Here is a 23052-nt window from a genome sequence, read left to right on the forward strand (position 1 = left end):
AGAACACATCTGTTTCTAACTGGAGAATTCAGTGGGGAAATTCCTGTTATTCCCTGAATTCACAAAACAATAACCACCAGTAAATAGCTTGCAGCCACATAAGCTTGAGTCCTTCCTTTGTAAACATTTGCACACCCAGAGGGATCAACAGTAACACTGTGTGCTCTCCAGCAGAGAGTCTGCTGGTCTTCTGAATATTCAAGACCTGGCATCCTGGAAAACCTCAGTGTTTTAGAGCATTGTCTTACAAGGATGAATCATTGAACCACTAGGCTCCCCCATCTGTCATCTCTGGTCCAGGAGTCTTTCTGGAGTAATGTTGGTCAGAAATATGTTAGAATTTGGGTTTGGGGTATAAATTCACCCATCGTTTGCAGTCACTTTCCTGCTTTCATAAGGTGATCCAAGCATTTTGTGGCTAAATATAGGCCCATTCTTCTGGTGGCTAAAGCCAACTTTTAGATGAATCACTGAGATAAACAAACTGTTTCAGTCCAGTTAACTTGTGAAACCAAACGTAGCTGCAGTGATATTTTCAGTCAAAGGCAGTTGTCTTGGCATTAACAATGAAAATAGGAATTGACAGGAAAATCCAGTAGAACCTCAGTAGCAATCCTTGGCTGGTTCCGTATATGTAAAAAGATTAATGATTTGTAGTTTATGAGGTGATGATGATCACTTAGTAACATTCATCAGAGTGTTAATGGCAGAATCTTTTTTTTTTTAAGTGATTATCATTTTTCTCTGGTTATCCAGGCATAATAAATAACAAAATATGGGCAAAAAATGGTGGTATTGCAAGAGATTATTTAATGGCAGTGATTTTAATATGAAGCTAAATCTATAATGGGCTTCTCAAGTGGGGCTAGTGGTAAAGAACCTGCTTGCCAGTGCAGGAGATGTAAGAGAGAGACATGGTTTGATCCCTGGGTCAGGAAGATCCCCTGGAGGAGGGCATGGTAACCCACTTCAGTATTCTTGCCTGGAGAATCCCATGGACAGAGGATCCTGGTGGGCTACAATCCGTAGGGTTGCAAAGAGTTGGACATGACTGAAGCTATTAGCACACCTGCAGATTTAGAATAATCTTGTCCGTGTCGTAGTGCTTGAAACTTACTCTAGTAAATGACAAGGCATAGCAAAGTATCAAGATTTTAGTTTATCTTTTATGTAGTGGTACTTCTGATAGCTTTACTGAATTCCAGTTGTTCAATTAATAGAGAATTTCTCCCCAGTACTCAAACTGTTTCTAATCAGGTAGATTTTTACACTCTTTTAAAAACATAAAGTGAAGTAAAGTAAAGTGAAGTTGCTCAGTCGTGTCCAACTCTGCAACCCCATGGACTGTAGCCTACCAGGCTCTGGGGAGCCTTTCAGTCCATGGAATTTTCCAGGCAAGAGTACTGGAGTGGGTTGCCATTTTCCTTCTCCAGGAGATCTTCCCAACCCAGGGATCGAACCCGGGTCTCACGCATTGCAGGCAGACGCTTACCGTCTGAGCCACCAGGGAAGCCTTTGTACATTTTCTCTTATGATTCTTCAGAATATCTATGCTGCTGCTGCTGCTAAGTCGCTTCAGTCATGTCCGACTCTATGCGACCCCATAGACAGCAGACCCCCAGGCTTCCCCATCCCTGGGATTCTCCAGGCAAGAACACTGGAGTGGGTTGCCATTTCCTTCTCCAGGGGATCTTCCCAACCCAGGGATCGAACCTGGGTCTCCCACACTGCAGGCAGACGCTTTACCGTCTGAGCCACCAGGGAAGCCTTTGTACATTTTCTCTTATGATTCTTCAGAATATCTATAGGATATATAAATGTATAAGTGGTGATTGCTTTCATTCTTGTTTTTGGTTTTTATTTTTATGCACATTAGAGTATGGCCTATCAAGTATGTTGTAAATACATCTTGATCATACATGTATGATATGTTAGAAATCTCATTTCTTAAAATGAGAATCTATATATTTTTTTATAAGGGGGACATTATACATATATATGGGCTTCCCTGGTGGCTCAGTGGTAAAGAATCTGCCCATCAATGCAGAAGACACACATTTGATCCTTGGGTTGGAAAGATCCCCTGGAGAAGGAAATGGCAGCCCACTGTAGTATTCTTGCCTGGGAAATCCTACGAACAGAGGAGCCTTGCGGGCTGTAGTCCACGGAGCCACAAAAGAGTCAGACACGACTTAGCAACAAACAGCTAAAATGTGTGTATACATCTGATATATGCAAAACTAATATATATAATTTATAGATTACTAAAAATATTGATGTCATAAAATATCAATGACTTCATTATTTTTTTTAAAAAACTTGCTATAAATATATAAATTGACTTCTCTTTAAAATGTGACCAGGATATGCAGTTAGCTTGGATAGGTGAAGCAGAAAATTAAGTAAGAATGGAATTTTTCTCTCTACGATTTATTTATACTGCAGATTACCTGAGTGTTGAAAAACATTTCTCCTTTGCTCTTGTATCTTCAACTGAAGATTATTGTTCCCAAACTGGGGGGTCCAGGCTGTAACCAACTCCCTTCAGCCGGATCCCTCACCTCCAAGAATGTCTTATACATTTGTGCCTGGGCCCAGCTTCAGCTCCAAGGACTGGAAATCTAAGGAACCAGAGCCCCTGCTTGGCAAGGAAGCCTGATGCCTCAGTAGGGCTCTCACCACGTCTGCCTGGACGGATTGTCAGTTATGTCAGTTTTTTTTTTTCTTTTTAGATAGGCACAGGCACTGTGATGTCCACTGTTGTGTCTTCTTCTGGAGATGTGAGTGTATTATTACACCAGCTCGTCCATCCTCAGAAAACTCATTCAGGTGCCAAACAGGATTTTGGTGAACTAAGACTGGACTGGTGCAAACGGTGTAATTGCGAGTCCTCAGTTGCCAAAGAGACAGTCTGCCCCTGAGTATGCCAGGGTGCTTCCCTGGTGGCCAGATGGTAGAGAGTCTGCCTACAATGCAGGAGACCCGGGCTCCATCCCTAGGTCAGGACCCTCAAGATACCAACCCCAAGTCAAAAAAGGTATGTTCTATGATAAGACATGAGAGGGGCACACGGTTCTGCTGATCTCCAAAGACAGCTTGCACAGCCTTAAGTTTCAGTTTTAAGATTTCCATTAGGACTTACAAAGGATTGTAGAAATGACTCACACAGACACTGAAGAAAGACCATTTACTTTCACATTGGATATTCCCAGGACGTGAACATTTTGTGTGCCTCACTGACTGTCTTTGGGTATTCTGAAGAGGCTTTGGGGTCGTGGCGGTCATGTCTTGGTGAGGAGGGGATAATCTGGACTGAATTACTCATGGAACTTTGTCAGATATAGAGCCTGTTGGTGTTTCTGTGCCATTCTGAAAGCTCCGGGTACAGGCGCTGCTTAGAGAGTAGAGGAAGGCTGCGTCAGAGCTCTCCCTTTGCTCCCTTGGCGTGTGCCTTTGTGTAGAGCACAAATTGTAACAGCCCTTATCTGATGGCTCTGAATAGGGGGAAAAATGCTGTATTTTCTCTTTGCATTTTATGAATAGGCAAAATACAGCACACAAAAATCTTGGCCTGACCTGACCTCACACAGTTGGCTAATAACAAGCCAGTTATTATGTTGAATCTGCTTCATTCTCGTGAGCATGCTGCCTAAAGGGAAAAGTAACAGTGGAACAAATTATCACTTTTAACAACTAGCTGATATAGAACTTTTCATTAGCACTCAAGATTTTTGTATGGAGAACTTTCTGAATCTCTCTGGAACTCATAAAGGAATAGGAAATAGCAATATTTTTTTAGTCTTCATCACATTGTACTCTTTTTCATTGTCCTCATTATCATCAAATAATTTGTTTTAATTTTTTTTAAATACACATAACATAAAAATTGCTGAACCATCTCCGTGTCCAGTTAAGTGGCATTGAGCGCATGTACATTGTTGGACAACCATCCATCTTTGGAACTCTTTTTATTGCGCAGGACTGCAACTCTACATCCACTATATAATAACTCCCCATTCTTCCCTCTCCTCTGTCCCTGGCGATCACCATTCTCCTTGCTGTCTCTCTGATTTTGACTACTCTGAGGACCTCATGTAAGTGAAATTATCAGTATCTGACTTATTTCACTTAGCATGGTGTCCTCAGGATTCACCCATGTTGTTGCATATGTCAAAACTTACTACCTTTTTAGGTTCATTGATGGCATTTACCACATTTTGCTTGTCCTCTTATCAGCTAGTGAACGTGTTTTAACCATTGTGAGTAGTACAGTTATGAACATGGGAGTGCAGATATCTTTTCAGGAACCAATTCTTTTGGGTACACAATCACAGGCAGAATTGCTGGCTCATATGGTAATCCTATTTAAAACTTTTTGTAACTGTCATACCGTTTTCCACAGCAGCTGTACCATTTTGGATTTCCACCAGTGGTGTACAAGTGTTCAGTTTTTCTACATCCTCACCAACACGTATTCTTTTCTGTTTTTTTGTGGTAACCCACGCTAGTGGCTGTGAGTTGGTATCTCACTGTGATGTTAATTTGCATCAAACTTTTTTTAATGCATAGAATTACAGTCTATTTCTTGCCTTCAGGAAGTATCCATTTTGATATATACATCTTTGCAATACATTGCCTGAGCATTTAATTAGTCTTAGATTAAGGTATCTTATTAAACCACACAAACACACTAATATAATAAGCTTAGTGGCTGATTTGCTTACTTGAAGAAGTCTGTGATAGTAACAGAACAACAATAACCTATCTCATTTTTGAAAGTGAAGTCGCTCAGCCGTGTCCGACTCTTTGCGACCCCATGGACTGTAGCCTACCAGGCTCCTCTGTCCATGGGATTTTCCAGGCAATAGTACTGGAGTGGATTGCCATTTCCTTCTCCAGGGGATCTTCCCGACCCAGGGATCGAACCCGGGTCTCCTGCGTTGAAGACAGGCGCTTTACCGTCTGAGCCACCAGGGAAGTTTGCCTTATTCCATGTGCCCTTAATTGTGGTTAGCAGTGCTGCTTTTATTCATGCTTTTTCTTGTTCATCAAAGAGGAAAAGCAACTTTAAGAATATGAACTTTTGATTGTGGTCCAAGTTTTTCACCTACATTTGTGAAAGATGGAATGAGGACGGGATTGTATAGTAGAACTGGCATGAGTTTTACAACTGAGGGAGATTACAGAAATCCAGAATGATATTGAAAGGGTAGATTCAGCCACCAGAGATTAGAAAAGTGGGAGTAAAGGAAGCTCTCCTTTGAAGAGTTTAGGATCCTGCCATCCCACTCCACTGCTCCACTGTGCATGACACTTCAGGCTGGACAGTGTCCATGAACACAGTCCTGCTTCTAATATCCCTCACGGGGCCTCCTCCAGCACGGCGCCTTTCCTCCTGGCCTGATTTGGGTTTGTATGAAACACTTCCAATGGCTTGTCTCAGTTTCATCATCTTGATTCTAATTCTTAGTATGACTCAGCAAATCTGTCTCCATCAGAATCAATAAGAAACTCTTTGGACTTTCTGTTAAAGCAACTCTCTACCTTTTTTGATTTCCATCATACAATTTGGAATTCATTCAGAAAAACATTTCTGGACAACCTCAAATAATCTACTACTTCAGAGGTGTTATCAGATACTGGACATTCAGCTATAAAGTAACTTACAGAATAAATTGATCTTAGCTTTAAAAAAAAAAAAAAGGATACTAATAATGGCATTAGCAGTGAACCAGAGTTGTGTTTTGCGTCAGTCATCCCCAGTTTGCATCAGCCACCCCCACGCCCACCACTGCCACCCTGTCAGAACTGTCTGACACATCTGATTGTGCTTGGTCGTGGCCACACCACTCGACTCGTCTTAAAACGCATCATTCACCAAGGATTCTGAACATTTCTGAGCATATGAGAGGGGCATAATGTCAAATAGAATTTGAACATACAGATGTTCCTGGTCTGTTTACTCAATTATAGTAAATAAAGACATATATGGGTTCAGTTCTTCAAAAAATAAAATATAAGCATAGCTAGTTATCTTGCTCAATCTCTAATCCAAGTATGTGCCTTTATAATTAATTCAACAAATACTTCTTGCATTTGTGATCAGACATGATTATTTCACTGACAAACTCTGTCTTATGGGAAAGATACTGTAAGTCCAAAAGTGAAATACGTGGTTTCTAGGGAAAAACTGCCTGAGAGATCCCTGCTTTCTTATAAAACGTAATGGTGAATGATATGATGTCAGGAATATCAACATAATGGCATTGATATGTAATCATCCCACATATCTGGCTGTCTGTGAAATATAAAACTCTGGGCTCATTCATTTAATAAGCATTTAATGTGCTTGTCACAGGCACTGTGAGTCAGCACTTTATATTTTATAGTGGAAAAGCAGGAGCAAATTACCCTCCCAGAGCAACCATACAGGTAGAGAGACGAACATTAAACAAGGGCAAACACAAACGAATTCGTAATGATAAGTATTGGTGATAGGTGTTACGGAGAATAAAATGGGTTCTAAGGCAATAAGATAACTTGGATGAGTAGAGGCCTGGGGATAAGAAATTTAAGCCAAATTTTGAAGGATAAGAGGAATTTATTCAATGGATATAGAGAGTAAGGGAAAGTTCTAGAAGAGAAGCACATGAAAAGGCTCAGGGGTAAGAAGGAGCTTGGTGTATTTAAAGAACTGGAGGAAGGCCAGTGTGGTCGGAGCAGCACAGAGAGGGGCGCCAGGGAGGCTCAGGAGACAGGCAGGTCCTGCGAGGAGTTTGCCTGAAGGAGCGCTGCGCAGGTATGTAAGAGCATCCTGGAGGCCTGAGATAAAATTCAACGTGCATTTAAAGCTGCTATCTGGATAATTGACGGCAGAGGGGCAAGAGAGGTCATGGTGTGACTTAGGAGGCCATTGCAGTGGTGCAGGTGAGTGATGACGTGGACCGGTGACCTTGTGGTGGAGATGGAAAGAAGTCTTGATCCGTTTTAGAGATAAAGTCAGCAGGATTTGTCTAGAGATTGGTAGATAAATAACATGAAAGGTACTTGGGCCTCTCCCCCTCAGATCTTACCTTAAGTACAGGTTAAACCGTAAAGTTGTGGACAGCTGCATATGTCTTCATTAATCCACTGGATTGTTTAATAATTTATTTACCCAGCAAAGATTCATGACGCGCTTTCTGCTGCCAGGCAGTACTTCTGTAAGGTACTGAAGATACAATGTTCATCATAGTGTCTGCCCAAAAGGCCCCTGAACCACTGATTGGCTTGAAAGGTGAAAGTGACAGTGAAAGCCGCTCAGTCGTGCCCGACTCTTTGCGACCCCGTGGATTACAGAGTCCATGGAATTCTCCAGGCCAGAATACTGGAGTGGTAGCCGTTCCCTTCTCCAGGGGATCTTCCCAACCAGGGATCAAACCCAGGTCTCCTGCATTACAGGCAGATTCTTTACCAGCTGAGCCACCAGGGAAGCCCATTGATTGGCTTGTTTGACTGTGTATGTTAGATGTGTTAAGAAGGCCTGAGTTTTCAGTTGTATTCCATAGACTTTGTTCCCTTAGCTCAGTGGTTCTCCTCAAGGGGGCCTCGGGGGAGCCTTGGGGTGACTGGTGGAAGTAGTGGGGTTGACGCACTGCCAAGGTAGTGTCGCTAGCACCTGCTGTGTGGCCTGGTGCCACGCAAGGGACAGTCCACATGGTGAAGGATTGTCTGGCCAAAACAACCAGTAACACTCCTGTAAATAAACCCTGATCAGCTTCACTCTGACCAGCCCTTACCAGCATCTGGTCTGCCTTTAGTCCAGGATTTGAGAGAGAGAGAAGTGGGAATGCCTTTATGTCACTGTGATTCCCAGCCTTTCCACGTGATCCTTTGGGCTCTCCAGACATCTTTGGCCCGCCCTCTCCTGCCCTGCAGGTTGTGTCTAAGGGGCAGCGATTAGGGCAGCACGATGAGAACTCGCAAACCTTTTTCTCTCACTTTGTGCGTTCTTGGGGAAGTCCTTAACCTCCACCGCTTCAGTGTGCTCACGTGTCAAATGGGAGCACTTGTATCTGCCTCGTGAGGTGGTTGTGTTAGAACCCGAAGAGACCTAGAACGCACTGGGGCTTCGTGTGTGGTGGGCACCAGTGGGTGTGTGTCGTTATTGTTCACCAGTGTGGAAAGCAGTGTGCCAGGCACCTTGCAGGTAACATGTACAAACACGTTAGCGTCACAGCTTCTACCCTGGAGATCACTAGATCACACACCCGTCACCCAGGTGCAAGGGAGCACGTGAAATGTTTTGGGACAGACAGGCAAACATCTGACCCTGGTGATTCTTCACTAACGTGACTCCTGCTGGCTCTGTTCACAGCCTTGGGTTTCGGGTCTGGTGGCCTCTGCTCGTTGGGTTTGTTCTTCAACTCTGTACTTAGAGTTCCATAGGGAATTACTCCTTTTTTTCCTTAGACACTCCTGGCCCTGCCTCGGAGACACTGCCTCCTCACCGTGCATCCGCCGGGCCCCGCTCTGGGCTCCTGTTCCCGGCGTGACTGCAGCCCGAGCTCCCTGGGTTTGGCCTGCCACCTCAGGCACCGGGCCCGTCTCTGCAGCAGTGCTGGCTCCTGACTCAGGGTGGCCCCGTGTTCCCTTCCAAAGCCCAGTCTTGCACATCTTGGACTCCAGCGGCTGCTCAGTGTCATAGTCAAAGCTATAATCCTTGTGAAACTTAGGGTTTTATTTAAGATGAAACTACTTTTAAGCATTTCTGATATAACTCACAAATATACTAGGAGCACAAATCATTCTTGCTGGATAACAGAGAATGATTTAGCATCTCAATAAATAACGAAAGCAACAACAAAAATATTCATCTCTAAGATATGTGGAGCCTCGTCTTTTCATACTTCCAGAATTATCTTTTTTTCCTGTAAGCTCTAATGTTCTGGAGGTTCATAAAGGATAGTTAATGATTCAAATATATAATTGATATACCTCATGTCGTACAGATCCCTAACATCAATTTATTCACAAAATCTCTAATTAATTTAACAATTTATTCATCAGACTGATTTAATTTGTGAATTTTATGAAACTTCACACACTAAAAATTTTCCAAAATCAGTAATAACTCCTGTTTAATTTTGTGCTCTATTAAATAAACAAGTAATGTGAGTATAGAAAAAAGTATAGTAATTTCTTTTTAAGGCATTGTGTTCTATTAGAACTCCATTTTTGCCTTCTCAGACGTTTGTCATACATATAGTCAAAATGATAAAATGGCTTCACTGCACAAGGATATTTTTAAATAATGAGAAAAACGAATGCTAGAAAATGCGAAAGAGTACTCTGAGACAGTTGACTACTTAATCTCCAACTCAGTGTAGAACTCTATACCCCTTATATTTATATGTTTAATAATTATACCTGATTTTTCAGTATTCTTCTTTAGATATGAACCCTCAAGAAATAGAACCTATTATCATGTGTAGCTAAATTTTAGTGGGATTTATTTTTTCTTTTTGAGCTCATGTAAATTCTAAACTTGTAATAGTAGATGGGTAGCATAATTTCCTGACTTGGTTAATTCATTTGATCGTTATTTCAGTACTCATTAATTGAATAAATGTTACGTCTTAGTTGCTAGGGTAGGCACTAAGGTAACGAAGCTCAGTAAGTCCTGATCCTAGTATTAATAATTTAGGATCCAGCAGTTCTCATGGAGCAGATAATCTATTTAAGGAGCTACTATATATGCGGCAGCAATTTGATTAATGACAGACTTTTTAATTAATATTTGTTAAGCACTTTAATAATCCAAGATTGTATGTAATATATACAGATTTTCTTGGTACCTGTGGTCAGAAACAAGGATAAATGTGAGAATGCATCATATCTATGTTGGTCACATTCAAAGGAAGAAATCTCACAAAACTGTTATCATCATTATAGAGACAATAGATTTGTTGGAAGTACTTTCTCTCTAATATTTAATTACTTAGTATTCTAATTTGTCTAGGGCACAAATGATTATAGATTATAACTGGGAGAAAAGCTTAGCTGTGCCAGTAAATGCAGTTATATGTATACATAACCATAGATTTCATAACAAGCTCATGTGACGCTTTTCTGTTGTTACAGGATTTTTTTTTCTGTTTTCCTTGTGTTTGTTTATTTTTTAATTGGAGGAAAATTGCTTTACAGTGTTGTGTTGGTTTCTGCCCTACAACAATGCAAACCGATCATAACTATATGTATCTATCTCTCCTCTCTGTCTCTGCCTCCCGCATTCCCCGATCCCAGCCTCTGGGTGGTCCCAGAGCGCCGGGCTGGGCTCCTGGAGTTCCGCAGCAGTTTCCCGCTAGCTGTCGTGTTACACTTGGTAGTGAATATATGTCAGGCTACTTTCTCAACTCCTACCACCCTCTCCTTCCCCCACTGTGTCCACAAGTCCGTTTTCTATGTCTGCACCTATGAAGCTTTAAATAATTTTAGGTGTCCATTTTATATCTAAAAATAATAGAGTCAAAAGTTGTAACTTCAACATTAAAGAACTTACAAATATCCATAATGCAGTGGAGCTGGGGGAAAGTTACATAAACTTTCAAATCTATAGTTTTTAGCATCACATCTTTACATGTAGGAGAGGAAAATACAGAAGAGAATAATAACTGGTGATCTCTAGAAAATGTTTTCATTTGATGTTTCAGAATTTATTAAGCAAGAAGAAAAAAGAACAGCGATAAAAAACCAGTTTTAGGGTAATTTTATCTCACACTTGCATACAGCAAGCCTTACATCTTCACCCAGTGCTTGACCAGATGACTCATACCTTCTAAACCTCTGGAGAGATGGACAGTGTGATGACTGGAAAAGCTGTACTGTGTAGTGGTGCCGAGTGCGGGCTGTGGAGTGGACGCCCCGCCTGTGCCACTCAGGGCTCTGTAAAGTTGGGCAAGTTACTTCTCTGTACTCCCATTTTCCCATCAATAAACTGGGCTAGTAGTAAAACCGTCATAAATTATGAGAACTTCTCAATGAATTTAAAGCTTAGCACACTGTGTGGCACATGGTAAGCACTTGACAAATGTTAGCTATTTTAAGATTAAACTCCAAAACATGGGGAGCACGTGTATACCTGTGGCGGATTCATGTTGATATACGGCAAAACCAATACAATATTCTAAAGTTAAATAATAAAATAAAAAAAACTCCAAAACAGAAATTTTCTTTTAAAATCAAGTCAGATCGTAATAAGGAAGGAAGAACGACTGACAAATATATAAGAAAATAATTCATTTCACTCATAATAAAATTCCTATTAACATGAGCTAACTTTTCCCCAATTAGATAGGCATTTTTGTTAATTGACCATAACCATCATTAGTCATACTAGGGGCCTGTCAGCACTTTGACAATATTGGAGGTGCAACGATTTGGGAAGATAATGTGCCTTCCCAGCAAAGTTGGGATAGTTTGTCTTCCCAACAAAATTTTAAATGTGGGTACTCTTTGACCCAATAATTTTACTTATAAGAATTTATCTTTTAGAAATACTCTCAAAGATGCACATGGTCATGCACGCACGCATGCGCACTACTTAGTTTAATAGGGGGAAAATGCTTCTGACGTGAAAGAGTGCCCATGATTTAATGTAAAATGAAAAACACAATTAACCTACTTTTTGTGGTTGCACAATTGCACTTTAGTGAGATAAGTGTTCTTTGTGTGCGTTTGCAAAGGGAGAAGTATAAATGTCAAAAGACATACAAAAAATTGAAAGGACACACACAAAGTTAAAACTAGTTTATTCCGGAGAGTGGAATTGGGATCCAGAGATAGGAGAGGACTTGGTATGTTTCCATATTTTTTAAATTTTACTACAAAGTTTTGTGACTTTAAAATTTAAAATCATTGTTTAAGCAGGGAGAAAAAAAAAGCGTAAGCCAGAGAATCACCACTTAAGGAATTCTGGCCACAAATCATTATATCTATCAGACCTGGAAAAGAGATGAATCCCAAAGAGAGTTACATCACCTTCGCTAGAGAGCCTCAAAGTCCATGATTTGAATGAACTTCCTGGAGTAACCAAATTCAGTTGCTGAGTTGTGGGAAAGTCTTCACTTTATTAAAAAGGACAGACAGATAGACTCCTTCCTAGTTGGAAAGGGATCACCGCTGACTCCCAGGACACTGCCAAAGCCTGAGTCTTATTTACTGGTGAAGACTTGGACTAAGGAGATCAGGGTGTTTTTACACGGAAAAGTGAGCACTCAGCCCCCAAGTGACATGCATTTTGGAAGGCCACCTCTAGCCCACAAAGACATGTCCATTGCAGTTAAAAAAAACAATTCCCTCCAAAGAAATACAGCCTGCAAATTCACACTCTACATCCATGATATGTATAATCTTCTCTTTCTGTTCAGAAAATACTCCTGAATGGTTGCACACACTTTGTCAGACCTTAGAGAATTGATGAGTTTCATAGAAACCACTTTCTATGAGAGATGTGTCTGAATATTTTTATGGTGTACAGAAAAGTGTGTGCCAGGATCTAGTGATGCATAAGCAAATAGGAAAATGTTTAGATGAATATAAATCAGCCATTATGGAGTCGTATGTGTGTGGATCACAATAAACTTTGACTGTGTGGATCACAATAAACTGTGGAAAATTCTGAAAGAGAATGGGAATACCAGACCACCTGACCTGCCTCTTGAGAAATCTTTATACAGGTCAGGAAGCAACAGTTAGAACTAGACATGGAACAACAAATTGATTCCAAATAGGAAAAGGAGTACGTCAAGGCTGTATATTGTCACCCTGCTTATTTAACTTATATCCAGAGTACATCATGACAAACGCTAGGCTGGATGAAGCACAAGCTGGAATCGAGATTGCTGGGAGAAATATCAATAAACTCAGATATGCAGATGATACCACCCTTATGGCAGAAAGTGAAGAAGAACTGAAGAGCCTCTTGATGAAAGTGAAAGAGGAGAGTGAAAAAGTTGGCTTAAAACTCAACATTCAGAAACCAAACATCATGGCATCTTGTCCCATCACTTCATGGGAAATGGATGGGGAAACAGTGGCTGACTTTATTTTGGGCTCCAAAATCACTGCAGATGGTGACTGAAGCCATGAAATAAAAAGACGCTTACTTCTTGGAAGAAAAGGTGTGACCAACCTAGACAGCATATTAAAAAGCAGAGACATTACTTTGCCAACAAAGGTCCATCTAGTCAAGGCTATGGTTTTTCCAATAGTCCTGTATGGATGTGAGAGTTGGACTATAAAGAAAGCTGAGGAGCTGAAGAATTGGTGCTTTTTAACTGTGGTGTTGGAGAAGACTCTTGAGAGTCTCTTGGACTGCAAGGAGATCCAACCAGTCCATCCTAAAGGAAATCAGTCCTGAATGTTCACAACTGACATTGAAGTGGAAACTCCCGTACCTTGTCCACCTGATGAGAAGAGCTGACTCATTGGAAAAGACCCTGATGCTGGGAAAGATCGAAGGCGAGAGGAGAAGGGGACAACAGAAGATGAGATGGTTGGATGGCATCACCAACTCAATGGACACGAGTTTGAGTGAACTCCGGGAGCTAGTGATGGACGGGGAGGCCTGGCGTGCTGTGGTTCATGGGGTTGCAAAGAGTCAGACATGGCTAAGCGACTGAATTGATGGAGTCTTATAATGTTTTAATATACTTTATGTTTTTATAATAATTTATTATACTTTACATTTATATAATAATATGAAAACCAACATTCTATATGAACATTGGTGCAAATCTATTGATGCCTAGGTTTTTCTTCTTTTTTAATGTAATCTTGTTTGTCTTCACAGAGTTACTGGCGGTGAACTGTTTGAAGACATAGTGGCAAGAGAGTATTACAGTGAAGCTGATGCCAGGTAAGTGACTTGTCCTGGACGAGATAGAAGACTCAGCACTCACGTGATGCTTGTTCAGTACATCTCTACAAATATATCATGGTACTTAGGATTATGAGAATCTCATAATATAGTCTTGGACTTTTCACAAGTCCTCTCTCTCTCGCCAGGTAAGTGACTTGTCCTGGACGAGATAGAAGACTCAGCACTCACGTGATGCTTGTTCAGTACATCTCTACAAATATATCATGGTACTTAGGATTATGAGAATCTCATAATGTCGTCTTGGACTTTTCACAAGTCCTCTCTCTCTTAAGGATTTTCAAGATGGTTCTTTGGGGAAAAAAAATCTATGACTCTGATGTAAACTTTACTTTTAACTAGTATCTATGGTTAGAATATATTTATTTTTTTAAAAGCCTACCTGGAATGACTTCTGATAAAGAAATATACTTTTTATCAAAGTTATGAGAATAAAAAAAAATTGAAACCCTCTGTCTGGTCTCTAGATGCTAGGCTTCCCAGTATGATAACCACTAGTCACATATGACTCTTTTCTTAAAAAATTTGTTTTATTGAAGTATAGTTGATTTACATTGTTGTATTAATTTCTGCAATACTTTGCAATACAGCAAAGTGATTTTTTGTATTCTTTTCTACTATGGTTTATTACAAGATATTGAATATAGTTAGAATATTGAATATGAATATGAATTTTTGAATCTTGAATATGGTTAGATAGCATCACTGACTCAATGGACATGAATTTGAGCAAACTCTGGGAGATCGTGAAGGACAAGGAAGCCTGGAGTGCTGTAGTCCATGGGGTTGCAAAGAGTCAGATATGACTTAACAACTGAATAACAGCAGCTATTGAATATAGTTCCTTACGCTATACAATAGGGCTTTGTTGTTTATACATGTGACTTTTAATTTCAGTTTCAATTACTTTAAATAAAAAGTTTAGTTCCTCAGTTGCACTAGCCCCATTTCAAGTGCTTAATTACATGAGTGCCTAGTGGCAACTGACTGGACATAGCAAATATAAAGCATTTCCCTCATCACAGAAAATCCCATGAATAGCCCACGTCCAATCACAGATCATAAAAAGAAACAGACTCCAAAAGCCCCAGGGGTCTCCTTAAAACATTATGAACTATTTAACTCTTTGGAAATTTCATTTAAGTCCTTGGAACTCTCACTTGAAAAAATATTTACTCAGGTACTTCAGAGGGTTCAAGAAGATTTCCCAATCTTGTTAATTGGCAACATTTTTACAGAAGTTAAAAATGGCTAACATTTTGTCTCATTTGAGCCTTCCTAGGCTATACAAAGGCAATGTTTTTGGAGTGAAATAACATTAATTTACTTGCGGAGACATTACTTAGACTGCATGGTATTAATTTCCTTGGCATTTCTTATATATATTCTGTAGTTAGAACCCGTTTTGAAAAATCTGGCCATGAGTGATTAGCTCCTTACTAGCCATGTAAATGAGAGGTTATGTGTATTCAGTTACGGTGGTCTGTGCCTGCCTGTGTTCTCCCGCGCTCTCAGAGCTTCCTAAGGCTGCTGCCTCCCTGGCAGCCTGGCCCGGGGCATCAGTCAGCCGGTAGCAGGCCCCCACCCCTCCACAGTAGCACATGCATACCCAGGCTCACTTCTGAACTTCTCATTCACCTTCTTGGTTTAATGTTACTGTTGATGACATTTTATGAATCTTATCTGTACCTGACTACACTCCTTACTTTTTTTTAATGGAATTTCTACTGCCAAAGTCAAATAGAAAGTTCCATGTCACTTAGGATGAGTGAATCATCGCTTGTTCAGTCTAAGCCAAATCCTCCCATTAGGCCTCTGAAAAGCACTTCAGAATAACCTTGGAAGTAACTATTTTCCCACTTGCCAAGAGAATAATCTTTTTTATCAAGGTAATAAAAAGTTAAGAAATGTCCTTTATTTTGCTTTTCAAAGTTATTTTAAATAGGTTGTTATTGTGTTTCAAAACACTGGTTGAAATTAGAGACTATTTTCAGCCCTAAGATAACAGGATAGACCCTAAGTGTTGGATCATTTCATATACATGCTTATATTAAATTTTGAAATTTACTATAGGATAGTTTAGGATAGGTCTCACACATAATTAAGGAGAAGAAACATTCTCTTGTCAACCATATGCATAAAGAGTAAGTAAGTTGTAAAAATCTGTTTAGTACTAGCCCTCAAGAAGTTAAGAATTGAATTCATTCTCACTAGTCACATATGGTGAAGCTTATTTAATATTAATTATTGTTTACTTCTCTATTTTCTGTTATTCATTAGGACTAAAAACTTATACCAATGGCTTGAGATGAAAGAGTAAAGTATTCCTAACAAGAAGTATAATGTGAACATTACTGTAGAAGGAAAAAAAGCTATATGATTAGCAAATAATTACCAACAGTCCAGGAAGCTGTGTAGTCAAAAACAACCAATCTCAAGCTCTTTTAGTGGTACACTTAAATCGAGTTAGAGCTAGAAAATCACAATCATGATCACTGTGACACTTATGTTGTAATAAATCAGTTAGATGATTACTTTTTTTTAATTCAGTAATTTACTTTGGAGTAGTAGTATTTTGTACATTAAATGATTGAAAATGTCCTCGCTAAAGTATTTGCTTAATCCTTGAATGAATGAATGCAGTTCTATAATATACCTGCGTTTGAATCACACAGTGAACTTGTGCAGAATTCATCAGTGTGATATGTCCTGCGTTACTGTATGTCAGATGACAGCTCATGGGACCTTATCGATGCCCATCAGTGATGTCTTCCCTCATATTTAATTAGCAGTCTATTTGACATAGCATAAATTGTACATTTTACCATAGGAATAAAAGTTTTCTTTCACTGAGGTGATGGAAATGTGTCAGACAACCACCAGTGCTCCAGGGGATTGAAAATTTTATTTTTACTTTTTAAGTTTTTATTCTACCCCAAAGTATGGCTATACTGAAGAGGGGATTTTTTAATACCATGGATTTACTTTAAATTCTCCTTCCATTACTGGAGATGTGCATTAGTTTTCCTATTATGTATTATATAAGCAGCACCATTTCTAAAGTCAAAATGGTAAATGTCTCCCTCCGTTTTTTTTAACCCTTGTCTCACCTGCCACTTCATTTGTGTTACCCTCTTGTTTCAACACCTATGTTTAATTGTGACCTCAGATTTTAAACAGTTTAGATGTGTATAAGAAATACCCATAAATTTTATTTCACTAAAGAATTTTCCCAGAACTTGGTGGGAATTATTTATAAAATTTCCTAGAATTATTTATAAAAGTTTTCTCCCTGAATATGGAAATTTTGACTTCTATAAACAAATGATTAATAGAGTTGCAATGAAAGAAAACACAGCTCAAATTGTTTTGTCTGAACATGTCACAAATTCTGTGTTGGATGTCATTTTTGTTACTGCCAGAATTAGCTTTATCCAGCATTATTTAATTCCAGTGTAAAGCTAAAAAATGTGGAAAATATAATTTTTGTCCGTTTGTGTTTCGTTCAGATTTTCATTTTATTTTGTATTCAGTGTGATTCTGTGCCTTTAAAATGTTCTCCCTTCCATTCTGCCCTTGTATCTTTGCAGTCATTGTATACAGCAGATTCTAGAAAGTGTAAATCATTGTCACCTAAATGGCATAGTGCACAGGGATCTGAAGGTCAGTATATGGAGTCCGTACATCTGAATCAGAGGAAGTGTTGTTTTTTTCTGGGGAAAGGGCAGAGGGTGGGTGTTGTACAATTGTTCCCTTGCCTTTCCCAACTTTTCCTTAAAATGACTAAATGATGACATAATAATGCATGATGCCTCTTTCAGTTTGCTCATCTACAGGCTAAATATACATCATAGCAAAAAGGGAAGGACAGCACTGGAAACACAGCTCTTAAGGTTCCGAGGAGTAAACCAGAGAGACGGTTTGGGGGCAGGCTTTCCTGATGTCCAGCATTGGCCTGGAAATAACCCTGGCCTGTGATGTATGTCCGCCTGTAGAGCTAAACACCACTTCTGTTCTGAGACCATGGGTTGCTGTAGCAGAACAACTGGTTCCTCATTGCTCCGTTTGAGTCCGATGAACCCTCAGGCAAGAGATAATAATTGCCAGCTAAATTAAAGCATGCGAAGTTAATGATTTATCAAAAATTCATTACGTATCCTAATTTAACCTTAATGGAGCCTTGACTGCTAATGTGACAGCTTTCAAATGATACGAGAAAAATGGGAGAGAAGAGGGAAACAGCTGTTTTTTTGTGGAGTGAAGGTGAACACAAAATCTATAAAAACTATACTTGTGTTCCAGTTCATTTCCTGTGAGGATTTATAACTGGGAAAAGAGCTCCTGAATTCGAAGTTTTTAAGATGGATTTTTCTAGAACAAGTGAACCTACATTTTGGCCCACATCTGGCAAGATCCTGATTGTCCTGAGGTAGTAGTCACTCTACTCGAGCGTATGTTTACGTGACTGAAGATGTTTAAACACAACCCCAGTTGTCTGCTAGTTTTGCACTTTAACCCAGTCTCTCTGAGGGTATACAGACAGTGAGTGTAAGCTTGGAACTAACACACGCCCCCTGGTGTTTGCATGCAGTCATTGCATTCAGCAGATCCTGGAGGCTGTGCTACACTGCCATCAGATGGGCGTAGTCCATCGGGACCTGAAGGTGAGTAATGCCCTTGGAGAAGACAAACCACCACACAGTTCCTAATGACTGTTCAGCTGCAGTTATGCCTGTAAAGGCAAAAATCTGAGCAATAAAGTTGTGCGGACTCTTTCCAACACATAATGAAAACACTTTCCCTCGCCACAGTTCTCTAATGCACAGTTGAGACTTATATAAATCCCATTTCATCCAGAGAGACATCATCTCCTAACACGAACAATAAGCAGGTTATATTTTCTTTCTCCAAAAACAGGATACAGCATTTAATGTGACTTTGAGTAGGACTGATGATCTCCTCTTCTCTTTAAACTTGTTCTGTGAACGTATTGGCATGTTTGTTGATCAAACTCATACTTTATGTACCTATATTTTGTAAGTGGTTATCAAAATTATAAAGTTAATAGAGATGAATGTATTAGGTAGATTTTTGGCCCACGAGATTGGTGCTAACAGCCTCCATTGTGGGTAGTAAAGTCTTTTCCCTTAACATTAGTCCCAGGAATTCTGAGGACACTGAGTCTTCCTGTTTTTTTATTTATTTATATTTCTAGGGTCAAGATACTATTGTGTTTTAAAACAGATGGAAAAAGGGTAAAACAAATCTTATTATCAAATAGTATATATGTAACATATAGCTACATACTAGTACTTTTAAGACTTGACTCAGTTTCTGATAACCATTGAGAATGAGAAATGTTTAGATCATTTAGAAATTAAACATTTCAAAGATGACTGTCTTGTTCTTAATTCTCTGACCTCTTCTCTCAGCATTCTAGCTTTACTGATGACATTTCAGAGAAATAGTGAACACCTAGAAATTTAAATGGAGGAAAAATCCTGGGTGGGCAACACAGCGCAGGGGATCACTGTGTAGCTGTGATTTTTCATTTGAAACCTCAGCCTTTTCCAGGCTTTTGTACAAAGGTGGCAAAGGGTAGGTCAGAATGTCTTAAACTGTAATGTGTGCAGGACCTCGGCATACTTCCTTTGTCACCGTACTTTCCGTTCATTTTCTGTGTTCTAGAAGAATATTTCTTCAGTGATTCAGAGCAAGTTACTTGAAGATGTGATCTGTAAGCAAAGCATTGCCTTTTCTAGAACCTTCCTTTGATTTCAGTCTGAGTCTGAGAGCTTGTGCCAAATTTACCCATCAGGAAAAAGGAAAAAGAATGTGTTCCTTTGAAAATTCCTATAAATGGCAATCACCTCAAAAACTGCCTAGCAGCTACATAACAGCAGTGTCCCTTTCTGTGACTTCCTAGAGCTCACAGTGCTGCTTTCCTTTTTAAGTGACTGTATGTAGACATACACCTTGCTTGTGCTGTTCTTACTGTGTAATAAATTTATCATTTGAGATAGTTTACTTCGTTTTATATAATTAAAAGTATACTCTAAAAGCCATGATGAAAAATGCACATTTTGTTCCAGGACTTTTGAAATATATTTTTTGAGGTCTTGATATTGCACTTCTGTAAATGTCCAAACCCAGCTGAGTCCTTCAAAGACTGGAACTTTTATCAGAGGTGGCAGTGAGCCTAGGCTGTGGCGTGGGAAGAAAAAGATACTTTCTGACATATGAGCTAAAGTCACTAGTTAAAAACTCCGGCGGGTGATTTCCAGAAGAGGCTACTGCTGAAAGCAATTAGCCTGCTGCATCACCCCAGAGATTTCGTTCAAGGGAGGAAAGTGTTTTTGCTTTCCATTCTTACTCTGATTTAAGGAGACGATAGAGATGAACCTCTGATGAAGCTTGTTATAATTTCTGTAATTGTTGTCTTAGTTTTTGTCAAATCGCTGACTTGGATAAACCTCAGTTAAGTCTAGTTCTTAATAGGCCATGATATAAACTTACTAACAAAGGCCCGAACCTGTGTACAAAGGGCAGCTTAAGTGCGTTCTGTCGCTGGCTTTGATTTGTGGCTTTTATACCCACGATGCATAATCTGATAAGTATACCACTTGTAACAGCACATTTACTAATATATTAAAATGAAAAAGATCAGCTGCTGAAATCTATTATCAGGCTTTAAGCAAAAATGTTGCCCTTACAATTATTAGGCCATATATTTTTGCTTCCAGATTCAAGATTTTTGCTTCCAGATGCAAGATTCACATGTTAATTCATGTACAATAGACACAGTGTAATTTGTCCATATCAGTGAGATAAAGACACAGGGTGTATTACCTTTATCAGCATCATCATCAGGCACCTGTGAGCACAGGAGTACTGTACAGGTTGTCTATAAACCCCTCTGAGGATAATAGCCATTTGTGTTTCTTTCCAGTACCCAACATGGGACCTTGTCCCTAGTTAACACTTGCAGCATAGTCCTTCAATTCAGGAATGAATAAAGTTCAACCCAAAGTACACTTGTCACTTAAAAGCCAACACTGAGTAAAACAGGCTGTTGTGACATATTAATTAATGCTGAATAAAAGAGGATAAGCATATCCTCTTTGATTCAGTGGTAACATGAAGATCTCTTTTTTTAATATTTTAATAACTGCCACTTTGAGGGGCTCTTTAGACAGTAGACTCCACCAAATGGAAACTTACCAGGACCTAGAGACAAGGCTAGGGCACAGGAGGCAACTTGAAGGTGTCCCAGAGACAACAGCAGGAGACAGGTCAGGGTGGTGAGACGCTGGAGACATGTCAGGCCGCCCCAGGCAGCATCCAGTGGGTTCCTGGACCACAGTCTTTTGTCTAGGGTGCATTCAGTGTCAGGCCAGTGGATGTAGATCTACTAGGGAGGTCCAGCAGGGGTGACGTAGTCATAGGACTCTAGTTCAGGGATATGAGAGGCTTTGGATCAAGGCAGAACCTACTAAAAAATAAAAGGGCCATAGCTGCCATTTATCAAGCAGTTGCTCTATACCCTGCCCTGTATTATCATACAAATCTTCAGAATAACTTCATGAGGAAGGTACCATGATTGTCTCCATGTTACCTAAGAGGAGATTAGCAACCATGAGGAAAAGGACTTGTTCAGGGGCGCATAGCTAGTAAGACAGGATTTGTGCCCAAGCAGCTGGGCTCCAGGGTCTGCAAGCTTAATCCCTATCACTTCTCAGTTCAGTTAGATGAATGAATTGAAAACCCTTATAGATACCAAAGAAGAGTTCAAAACAGTGATGGGGAAGTAATTTTACCAGTAACATTAAGAGTTATTTGGGAGAATGGGTCTAAATTTAGTGAATCAAGAGATTAAAATAATCTCCATCTGTGGCTTTTCAGAACTATACAAAATTTGTATCATTAGTAATAGAATAAGGAATAATTAAGACATAATGTAGAGTAGGAGGACAACATAAATTTTGACAAAAGACTAGTGTAAAAAGTGAAAATGTTCTGTTTAGGAAATCAGTAAGGTGGCGTTGTCCACAGCCTTTGGAAAATGAGACATCGAGAAGAATGAAATGGATTTGCCACACTTAATTTAGGCCACATCAAGACAATCATTTTGGAGTCCTTAAAAAGCAGATCATTTATGAAGACAGGATTACTGTAATGTGGTATGATATTTGTGTAAACTGATAATTAAAAATTCAGGTATCAAAAGAGAAGAACAAACATTAATCAAGTATTTCTCGAGCACTTACTAAGGCCCTGTCTTAGCTTTAGGCATATATTACACAGCAAAACAAAAACAAACCTTGTGTACATGGAACATACAGGCCAATGAGTTAAAGATCACTTAAACATACGTGGAAGATATATCCATGCTGCTCCTCCCAGGAAGACGAAAGTACATCCGATAGGCACTGCCTCCAGAGATATACTAGGTCGAAAAGAGGCTGCAGTAAGAAGTGACAACTCTCCATGTCACAGGAAATGAATATCAAGTCAGATGAGTCGTCTCGTGTAAGAGCCTGGAGAGCACAATTTCTGTGAATCAGTTGACAGAAGGAAGTAAGGCCAAAGAGACAGCTATATAGCTGTACTTTTTCAAATAACCATTTTTCACACAAAGTAGTAAAATTTCTTCAGCTCAAAGTGTATCAGAAGTGGTTACTAAACTGCCTCATGAGCAGCTCTCTGGATAAGAGGCTGCTGCTGCTAAGTCGCATCAGTCGTGCCCGACTCTGTGCGACCCCATAGACGGAAGCCCACCAGGCTCCCCTGTCCCTGGGATTCTCCAGGCAAAAACACTGGAGTGGGTTGCCATTTCCTGCTCCAATGCATGAAAGTGAAAAGTGAAAGTGAAGTCGCTCAGTCGTGTCTGACTCTCAGCAACACCATGGACTGCAGCCGACCAGGCTCCTCCGTCCACGGGATTTGCCAGGCAAGAGTACTGGAGTTGGGTGCCATTGCCTTCTCCGGATAAGAGGCTGTATACATACAACTGAGTCTTTTAGCAACAAATAGGCACTGGTGAATTGCCTTGGCAGAAAATATTGTTTTCTTAAAGCCTACCTCTTGAAGAACAGTGTTATTTAATGGAAAAATCGATCAGATCAGATCAGATC

General features: G+C 39.8%; 1 protein-coding gene across 31 annotated transcripts in view; it reads left to right on the top strand.

The window, feature by feature from the left end:
- CAMK2D (calcium/calmodulin dependent protein kinase II delta) overlaps window positions 1-23052 on the top strand; it is a 308358-nt gene that overhangs the window by 212809 nt on the left and 72497 nt on the right. For 18 of the 31 annotated variants that reach the window (XM_005207624.4, XM_010805904.3, XM_059887553.1 and 15 more), the window contains 2 exon segments: window positions 13832-13897; window positions 17509-17581. In XM_005207624.4, the coding sequence (XP_005207681.1) occupies window positions 13832-13897; window positions 17509-17581 (139 nt within the window). 31 annotated transcript variants of the gene reach the window in all.

Source organism: Bos taurus, chromosome 6, assembly GCF_002263795.3.
Source record: "Bos taurus isolate L1 Dominette 01449 registration number 42190680 breed Hereford chromosome 6, ARS-UCD2.0, whole genome shotgun sequence".
NCBI lineage: Eukaryota > Metazoa > Chordata > Mammalia > Artiodactyla > Bovidae > Bos > Bos taurus.